Source organism: Platichthys flesus, chromosome 9 (assembly GCF_949316205.1).
Source record: "Platichthys flesus chromosome 9, fPlaFle2.1, whole genome shotgun sequence".
Taxonomy (NCBI): domain Eukaryota; kingdom Metazoa; phylum Chordata; class Actinopteri; order Pleuronectiformes; family Pleuronectidae; genus Platichthys; species Platichthys flesus.
The window spans coordinates 10,356,137-10,366,654 of record NC_084953.1 but is presented as its reverse complement, the minus strand read 5'-3'; the positions used below and the strand labels follow the sequence as shown (position 1 = coordinate 10,366,654).

The 10,518-nt window shown below is 41.5% G+C and overlaps 1 protein-coding gene across 1 annotated transcript; it reads right to left on the bottom strand.

Annotated features, from left to right (window-relative positions):
• Positions 1-3,576: 3,576 nt before the first annotated feature.
• Positions 3,577-7,079, bottom strand: nmur1a (neuromedin U receptor 1a). Its single transcript, XM_062395840.1, has 2 exons — positions 6,167-7,079; positions 3,577-5,420 (listed from the first exon to the last, which is right to left on the bottom strand). Exons 1-2 carry the CDS (start codon positions 7,077-7,079, stop codon positions 5,035-5,037), a joined length of 1,299 nt encoding a protein of 432 aa, XP_062251824.1. The 3' UTR covers positions 3,577-5,034.
• Between the last annotated feature and the right edge of the window lie 3,439 nt (positions 7,080-10,518).

The following is a 10,518-nucleotide window of genomic DNA, read 5'->3' as shown; positions in this document are numbered from 1 at the left end:
AATCTCACTCATTGAGTGTTTTGTTTCATTTTTTTCTGTGCTTTTGCCTGATACACCTGTGTCTTTACACTCTTTGACGAATCATCTGTAGATCCGTCTGCTATGTGACATTTTGTTTTCATAAGTCACACAGCTGCATCAGTGATTTAATCGTTAGGGTTAGGGTTAGGGTTATTCATGTGCAGTGTCTTGTGCGATTGAGCTTAAATGCATGTAACATTTTTAATAAGTAGGTTTTAAAGCTTCTTTTTGGAAGACGTCTCACTGTTGAAAAAATATGGATTTTAGCTGAGAGGACCGACAATGACGGGACAGACACTTGACTTGTGAAAACGAAGAGCTGAGGGGAAAGTCGTGGCTTGGTAGGTAGAGCTGGTCGACCACTAACCAGAGGCTCCAGGGCAAAGGCTGAAGTCTCCTTGGACAACATACGGAACCTCAAACTGCCAACATGTGTGTGAATTGTATAAAAAAAAGGTATATGAGCATATAATGTCGCTGTAGGATTGGGTAAATGTTGTTTGTACTGTAAAGTACTTTGAGTGGTTGACAGCACTATGCTGTATGAATACAGTCCATTCACCATCTATTTTCAGCTTTTGTTTCTTCTGTCAACAAATGTTATGCTTTAATAGTAAATACTGTAATTCAATCTGTTGAATGGAATGAAATTTTAAACCGAAGCTGAGCACCGTGGCAGTAAGATTATACAACTGCACAGAGCGAAGGGAGCAGATGAAAAGCAGTATCTACTTTGATAAAAACGATTCAAAGGGGGCTATTTCTCCAGTGAATCATATTCTTGAGACCTCCCACTGCTCTTTGATTTAATTTTAACGCCACAGAATTATGTTTGAGGGAAGGCGGAGGCTGTCACTAAGCTAAAGGTGTAATTTGAAGCCTTGAATAGCCTTTGTGGTAATCACGTCAAACTACAGCCTCTAGTGAAGCACCCCCATTATTCTTCTGACCGAGGGCAAGACAGTTGCTGCCTCCGAGATATTGGTGCCATGCAAATGTGCTGCATGTTGGATTTTTCTCTTTTGGCTGTTTACCACATGCAATTGAGTAAAAAGTTCACGAGATGAAGGCAGGTGCGCCGTGAGTGTAACTTAACCACATTCTGTGTCTCTTGAGCTTAGGGGAAAAGGTAGATAAACGAGCTGAGTACAGCTAGAAAGCATCAGATGTTCAGATTAGTCCGATGAATCATGAAAAGCTTTCATTATTAATTCTTTAATGCCCTCATAAATTCCCCTGGTAAGACAGGATAGCTTTGATAAGATGTGTAGCATGGTAGCTTCATGGTCGAGCTGTGGAGCTACACTTGTCAAACCTCTGCACTAAAGTCGTTGCTTGTGATGCATTGGGTCTCAGTGTAGAAGAATACATTTTCTTCTGCTCAAGGGCAAGAGAGAGGATTACGGTCGCAGCTGATGACTAAATGCAATAAGCTTGTTGCTAAATACTTTTCAGCTTCTTAGCCTTCAGGGTACATGTGAATACAAATCATATTAAGTGCAGAATGGGCCTTTCAAGTAAATGTCAGAGTAGATGAGGGTCTCCATTGATCAAAAATTTTGAATTAATTCACAAGAACCAAATGGACTCATGTAAGTACAGTGGTGAAATCACATTTACTAGGAATACTCACAATTCCTGAGAACAGGTGAATTGTACTCATTGACAAAATTAAGAAACTAGGAAAGCAATCAGTAGGGTTAGGGTTAGGGGGTTAGGGGCTTGAACATACCTCCTACCGAAAAGGTATTTTGTTAGGTCAGTGTCCTTGACCTTTGACCACCAAACTGAACCAATAAATAAACCTTTCGACCAATAAAACCCACGAGCACGACTGAATGATGGTACCAAATTTGAAGAAATTCCCTCAAGGTGTTATTGAGATAACGCGTTCACAAGAATGGGACAGATGGACGACCCGAGAACATAATGCCTCCGGCCACCAGCTCTTGCCAGCAAAGAGGAATAAATAGCTGCAGAGAAACAAGACAATGCAAATGTGGTTGTGCTGCACCATCAGTGCAGCCTCTTGTTAAAATAAATTGTCAGTTAATAGGAACAAGACATGTTATTTATCTAGACAAGGCTCCTGAAGACACCATCGCTTTACTGAATATTATACAGACACGCAGGTTGATGCCCTTGGCGATCCTCTGCACACTGAAACATAGCTGTGGGATTCGATGTGACATGAAATGGGATTGGAGTAGTCTGCATTTCTAGAGAGTAGTTAGCTCTCCAGCCACTGCCAAAGTCCTGCCGCAGCCTGCAGCATCACTGCAGGCATTTCTTTTGTGGTTCAATGTGCTTTCGTCTCCGTCATCACCGAAGTTCATCACAAGCTCCGAAACTCTTTGCTTTGATTTTTTTGTTAGACACTGGTTTGGCGAATGACAATGCACAGAAACATGGTGGGTGATCTCAGGCCGAGAGGTTACACTTAGGAGGTTTTTATGAGGTAACAGACCTGCAAGAACTACGATGTTCAATAGTGCCTGTAGTATCTAGTCTTGGAATTCAGTCAAGCATTTCATGTCAGTTATAGGATGGGGTTACGGTTTATTTTTTTCTATTTCATTTGTATTATTTTATCCCTTTAAACCTATTTTAATTTCTATACATATTATTTATTTTTTTTTACTCTTTTATTCTCTGTTTAGTTTTTATTTAGTTGGAAAAAATGTTAAACTGTTCTTTCCAGTTCTAAATAGTTTTCTTCTAATTTTGGCCATGTTGTTTTTTTAATGTCTAGAATGTTAACCTTATGAGGCACTGGGTTTGTGTTTGTTAAGAACTTATTTTCATGCATTATTTTGGTTTGTACTTCACATATTAGTTCGATTGTGTAGTTAAACATCAGGTTGTGGGTGCCGTTTGAAGTATCACAGAAAGTAGTGTTTCTTTGTTAGTTGTGATTGCGAGGAGTTGTGTTTACATCAGTTGTGCCAGTGGTTTTGTTTTATTGGCTTTTATGATTTGTAACCACCCGCGGCCCTCGTCGCCTCACTTCACTCCTGATTTGTTTGTTTGCCCGTTAATGTTCATTGAACACACAACCGCTTATTTTGCCTTTTCCATCACCGGCGGTTGTTGCTTCCCTCGTTTCTTTTGTCTATAAACACCTGCAGGGCTGTAACATAAAAACGATTTTTTGTACCCTCAGATGAATATTATTACACAGATGTTGAGATGGAAAACTACATGACATTCAACTACATTCCTAAATATGATGAGTCACCAATGAGAATCTCTGTTGTTCCAGAGAAACGTGCGATGAATAGTGCACACATGTAATGATGGTGATAATGCTTGTGGTGTAGGCACTACATTCTGCATGAAATACTAAAGTACAGGTTTAAGGGAATCCGCCTCCCTCCATTAACATCTGTAATCACGTCACAAGTGAGAAACTGTGTGAATTCTGACCCCTCCACACTGAATGGCTTTGAATAGCAAAGACAGGTATGATGGATGCTTCTAATTACAGTCACGGCACACAATTATATTTTCTTCAACTTTGTGCTGGCAGTTCACGTACAGAGAAGTCTTTCAAAACTTTATTTCTGCAGCTTTCAACGTTACGGGTAACAATTCAATTTTTTGGGGATGATGTAACACTGAGAGAGCCACAAGCTAAAAATATGAGCTGAGAGATGAAGACGCTTAGACAAATCACCACCTTTTGTTCAGCAAGTTTTAAGAGCGCTTATAGCCACTAAAGCATTTGAAAGCATACTGGCTTCCTACAAAACACAAGGCAACATAGAGAAATGGTACAAATGATTTTTGAATGCACTTTACAAATTGCTGCTGTAAAAAAACAAAACAACGGCATATGTCTTCATAAAGTACAACAGACTTCTACACTGTAAAAAGCAGGAGACACTCAGCAGAAATTACATGAACACTGATGTAAACATTACATGGGGCTGAAAAACCAAACATAGCTATTTCATGTTATATACAGATTATATACAGAATTAATAATTTGGTAGAAATAATTACCCTACTTACAGTGTAGTTGACCATGTTAACAAGATATTGATTTTCCCTCATCTAGCAGCTATTCGTCTCATTTTTATACATGTAAGCCATTTTTTACATGTTTCTACACAAACAAATGCACAAGATCCAGGTTTTTGTCAAGACTCTAACATTGAGATACACTTCAGCTTCCTGTTCATGACCAAATCTATAAATATATACATTTTAAAATTCTTTCTGGGCTGGACCATCAGCAACATTTTTAAAGGAATGTGGAATCATCAATTGAATGTACAGTATTTTTCCAAACAGAACGAACAAACAATATGTTTTCATTTGAAATTACATGACATGTCTTTCTAACAAACAGCAACGGAGCGAGTGAACTAGCCCTAACCCTTTTGAGTTCTCAAAATTCTTTTAATATTTCCCTCAGCTAGCATGATTTGTTGTCATTGGTGTATTGTTATATGTCATGCAGGGTCACCATATAGACTTTAATAAGACTGAAACTGTTAGATCAATGGAGTTATTTTAGAATCTGGCATATATGCAGGTTAAAACTCACAGAAATTGAGCGATAGGGAGTTTTTTTTTTATGTTCGCTGAACCATGAACCACTTTAGAACGTTTTCATTGGGAAACAGAAGCAGTCTTGCGTGTGCTTGCTCGTTCACATCAGTTTTGTCCTTCACTATGGTAAACTGCACTGTTTCCTGTGACTTGAGAGCCTTTAGGTTTGAACTGTGGCACTGCAAGAAATGAGATGTTAAACTTCAATGTGTGATTTGCTGAGTTACAGGTTAAGTTTTCATGAGCAGCATCGTAACACTTATGCTGCAGTGACAGTTTCAGCTGATGAGTGCTTTGCCCACCTGCACTTCCTCCACTCAGACGATTCTATATTTAGCTGATGCACCTGTTCGTAGTGGATGTTGATGACAGCTGACGGATGCAGTGACTCAGAACGAGAGACTTGTTCCGTCCACCATGCCACCCTCCCATGTCCTCCAAGACTGACCCCTTAAGTTAAGTTGTAAAATTGGTCTCATTCTTCACCCTCGCTTCCCCATCTTCTGCCTCGGCTTCAACAACCACAACACCATTGCCGAGTGGCGCATCACTCAGGGTGCTGCGGAGTGTCACCCGGGTGACACTGAGAGAGTATTTCCTGGGAGCGACGAGAAGCGGCCGATGGCACATGACCTCCTTGAACATTTCTCTAAAGCGCGTGGACATGAGGTTGTAGAGGATCGGGTTGACGGCTGAGCTGAGGTAGAAAAACACACCGGAGATGATGTGCACATACTGGAAGATCTCCAGGTGGTTTTCGGTCCAGTCATGGATGAAACTCCACATGAGGCGGTCAGTGTGAAAGGGGGCCCAGCAGATTGCAAAAACCACCACGAGCACAACTGGAACAAACAGAAAAAGCAAGAAAAGTCAATGGAAGACACAGTTAGACGTGATTAAAGGCCATTAATGGATGTTCCCTACATGCTCCCTCTGTTCTCTGTCAAATTGTCCATCTGTGGGCTGTCAGTGATGCGGAAAATACCTCTGCACTGAAACCACAGCCTTTGATTTAGTTCTAACACATCAGTATTAAATACATGTTTAGACTCACATGTCAATCAATCAATTAATCACATTTTTAAACAATATTTATTACAATGAAAAAATATGTCTTCTGGTTCCTTACTTATCCTTAACTTGGTTTTTATTTTGCTCTCAGAAAACATCTTCACATACGACACAAAACCCAAGGCTAAATAAAAGGTATGCATGAAGATCAAAAGAGGAGTCTACATTTTCAACTTCTGTCATTTTGGCTTGAAAAGTAATTGTTTTATTTTACTTTAGGGACACATTTATGTCTGAGTTCTTGAATTAAAGAAAGGTATCCAAAAATGAATTTTTAAAGTTTTAAAGATGTGGGGAACAAGTTCTATGCCATTCTGCCAACAAAAGTCAACAGGCTTAGCCAGAGGAAATTTCAAACAGTTATATTACCTTAGCTAGCTTTCTTAACACATCCATAAATAGGGTTCCAACAATCAAGCATCAGATCATTAAAATTCCTAAATATTGTTATTGAACAAAGAACGCAGATAAAGAAGAAAACCATGGTTTTGATAGACAATGACAGTTTGTTACTCACACAACATTTTTGTGACCTGTCGGCGACGTGCCTTCTGCTGCTGTGTGCGGATGTTACAGAAGCTGTCCTGTCCAAAGCCCGTCTTGGCCTCCAGTGCCTGATGCATCTTCTCTCGCTTCAGCTGCAGCCCGATCAGCAGGTAGAGAACGCTGATGATGAGCATGGGCAGAACGAAGAACAGCACAGTGGTCACCTGGATGGTCAGATTGTACATCCACAGTGGTTTCACCAGGGTACAGATTGCGGAGTCAGGGATTTCCACATTTCCGTTCCCAGCTTGACCGATGGAGCGACTGTAAAGGCTGGCGATCCCATGCAGACTGGTGTTTGGAACCGCACACATCACTGACACACCCCACACCGTGAGGATGACCCGTTTGGCGTGAGTGCGTGTCACAACGTACTTTGCGCGCAGCGGGTGCACCACAGCAATGTAGCGCTCCACACTTAGTGCCGTCACGTTCAGGATAGATGCCAGGCATACAGTCTCGAATAGGAAGGTTTTGAAGTAGCAACCTCCCTTCCCCAGGAGAAAGGGGTAGTTGTGCCAAAGCTCATACAGCTCCAGCGGCATGCCAAGCAGCAGCACCAACAGGTCTGACACCGCCAGGCTGAACAGATAGTAGTTTGTTGGCGTCCACATCACCTTGTTGCGTGCAATGACAATGCAGGTCAGCACATTCCCCAAGACGCCCACCAGAAAGATCAGCAGGTAGATGAGACAGACCGGGAGGAACACCGTTGATCGACGAGGACCCAGATATTTTTCCAGGTAGCCTGCCAAGCATGCATCGTCCAGATCGATGCTGCTGCCGTTCATGCCCGGGGTCAGATTGGTACACTTTTCCCCAAGAGGACAAAGCCACCCTCCTTTTTCAGCCATTAGATCAAGAGAACAGTTGGAAGTGGCCATCCTGCTTGATTAGTCACCGTGGAGTCGCAATCTGAGGGAAGGAAACAAAGATTCATCTGTGTTAAATTGGTACAGACTCACTCAAGATTAACGATGGTGGACGGTAATCACATTCACACAAAACTTCAAATTAAACCATCAATTTCTACAGATGAGTGGTTTTCAATCATAGTTATATAGGAATCAAATTTTTGTTAAGGAGCTTGGTGCCATCATCAAATTAGGACAGAGTTGTCTCACATCTTGACAGTCATCATTCTCCATCACATATTTCAACTCTGAATTGGAGTAGCTGTGACAGCTGTTTCTACCAATGAGTTCTGAACATAAGACATGAGTGATTGAAAGATCTTGAATTGCCATCTGTTTCCCGCCCTTTGTTTTGAGCTCAATCCCATCACAAAGTCTGCCTCTGTGATTCAATCTACTCAATCATGCAGATACGTGTTGAAACTGAATGGTGACCTCATGAAAGCCATTATGCTTTACAAATCAACCAACCAGACTAATCTGCCTTGACAAAAGCTACTGTATACTGGGAGGCTATTATTGCTATCTGTCTGTCTGTCTGTCTGTTAGCACATTACTCAAAAGCTATAGAACCAATTTTCATGAAATTTCGTGAAGGGGTGGGGCATGAAACAAAGAATCCAGTCCATTTTGCAGTAGATCTAGATAAACTTCTGGATGCAGGATTATCCTTTTTTTCACCTTATACATGGCAAGAAAGGGCACTAGCCTTAGCGGATGTACACACTCTCTTAACACCATATTATCCGTATTGACACCTATAACGAAGCACTGAAGTTTGCACTTACTGGAGGAGTACATTTTGTAATAGCTGCTCTAATGAATATATTTTGAGGTGCAACAAATGGGATGACTACAAGCAATTTGACAGGGGAGCGTGTTGTCATTCTCCTACAGAAAATAAGTAATTCCCGAACACGGTGAAGAATAAAGCTTCTGAAGAGCCAGATACAGTATATTAATAGGAAGGTGGAGCTGGTGGAGGTCAAAACTGAGAATAACATTCACGTGATAAAAGAATCCAAATAGCAAATGTTGCATTATAAGTTGCTGCATTACAAATGCAGATTGAAAAAATGGATCCCAAATATATGGATAACAAATGTGGGTGCAGCGGTCAGCTAAGTGCAGGAAAGTTCGGTGTTCAAACTAAATAGCCGACATGGACCATTCTGTTTGAAGTTTACATATTCTACCTGTTTCTAAATAGGATTTCTGAATGGGCACCCCGGCTTCCTCCCACAGTCCAAAGCTATGCAGCTTGGATTAATATGACACTCCAAATTGCCCGTAAGTGTAATTTTGTGTGTGAACGGTTATTTGTCTCTCAATGGGGGTTTGTCTCTAAATGTCAGCCCTGTGAAATGCTGGTGACACGTCCAGGCTCCACCACTTTTCTCACCCAATGTCCTGCAGTGCTGAAAGGATAATTGGTTAAGATAATTGACGGATGGATGGATGGAAAACAAATTCATCATGAACCAATGCACCTTCAGCAATATTTGTGGTCACAGTGTCTTTCTCCGTGGTAATAAAGAACCTAGGGCACCTGGTTCAGCAGTATGTCTCATTGACGTGTTTTATTAGCTTGGGAAATTAGAGGTCTATTACCCAGACAACGCCTCATGTATGAGGGCAAGCCTCTATACTCAGGAGAGTTATTTCATTGCTGTATTTGGTCGTTTCAAGGACTTTATGACGGATGAATTATTCACCCTATTTCGGATTGTCTCAGATCTGTCCATCAGTATATTTGTTTCACTGGCTGGAGCATGGTGATATGAGGCCAATACAACCAAAAACCGAGATGAAAGGTCTGCTGTGGTAGGATTTTCTATTATTCTGATTACCTTGACTCTTTGAAGCACAGCAGGAGCAGCTGGCCAGTGGGAGGGGGGTGGGGGGCTCCCACACTTATGTGACTGACCATAATGAACATCTCTGCTGCTTGTTTCTCAGTCGGGAGAGCAACTTTATTTGCGGTACTGTGAGCCCTTGTGCCACTGACTCAGTACATATAATGGACCACGGATGGTAAGTGTAATAGTTTTGTGTGCATGGTGTCACACCCTGCAGGGAGCCAAACCAGTGGCTCGAGGGCTCAGTTTCAGTTTTCTTCCTCTGCCTGGCCTTATTATAAAGTCAGGTGAAAGTCTGAAGAAGTCGAGGTGAGAGCACAGCAGGGGATCCCACCGCTGGATTCACTGAGGCCGAGTGGGGGATGGATTCTACGCGACACGCGACAGAGACAAAAATGAATAAAACAAAGAAAACATATTTTGGGATGAAAAAGTGGAGCCACACATGTAGAAGACACCGACATCTGAATCCTGCGGAGGATCAGTTGCTGCTGTGAGCGTGTTTGAGCAGCCCCATGCTTGTGTGAAGGGCAAACTGCGGAGAAAGTACAGACCCAATTCTCTGGAGATGGTTCGCAGGACAAGTCTGAAAACAACCTTAAACAGACTAATTAACATTTTCCACTATCTTAATTGTTTAATCCTAACCATCAAACTAAATCTACCCCCAGCATAAATGCAAATACAAAAATGTTTAATGGGCTAATGCTTCTATTAGTTTTTAAGGGCGCGTCAACATTACTGGAAAGATGTGCTGGCGCCGCACTTTGACCACCTGGACCAGATCTATCCTGCCAGTCTGGGGATCAAACAGACAAGCTTTCTGTGACCTTTAGGCTGCTGCTTGGGCATTACAGGTGAAGGTGCAAATCAGCAGATTCATATTAATGCCAGCAGTATACTGTTTGTCCTTGAAAGGTACTTTACCTTCGGTTCAAAGAAAAGCAGATCACCAAGCAGTGAGTCATTATATATAAAATCTTTGAAGGCTTTTGAAAGCTCGGGTTGATGGAAAGTAACTTTTACGAAGATGATAATAATTCAGTCTAGAACACTTGGTCCTGATTTAACTATTTATTGCACAAATGAGAATACAGTTATGCTTGGTGCAGAATGCTCCATTCTTTGGATGTTCCCTGGATAAGCCATGCAGCATGCTAACATAAAACAGGGAACACATGCGAAAAAAAACATGCAGTGGGCGTAGCAGGGAAGATACATTTGTTCAAGATAAATACCATTTACCACAAGCATGTTTGGACTCAGTGCTAAAATGTGGAGGCTCGGGTGATGGAGGCAAGTTGCCGGCAGCAGAGCATGTGTGGCAGTGCAGCTGAGCATGGATCAGTGAGGAGGAGTTCATTTAGTGGTTTGTAATTTTATTACATCAAGGAAATTTCATTTTGTTTTACATAAGAAATTCTGGGTGGGATTATTTCCGGCCAAGTCTTTGCATTTGGTCATTCTTCACTTGACGTCAGGGAACACGTTTCATTTAACTTGCAAACTTGTGACATGGAGGTGAAGTGGAAAGATATTTTCAATTTAGA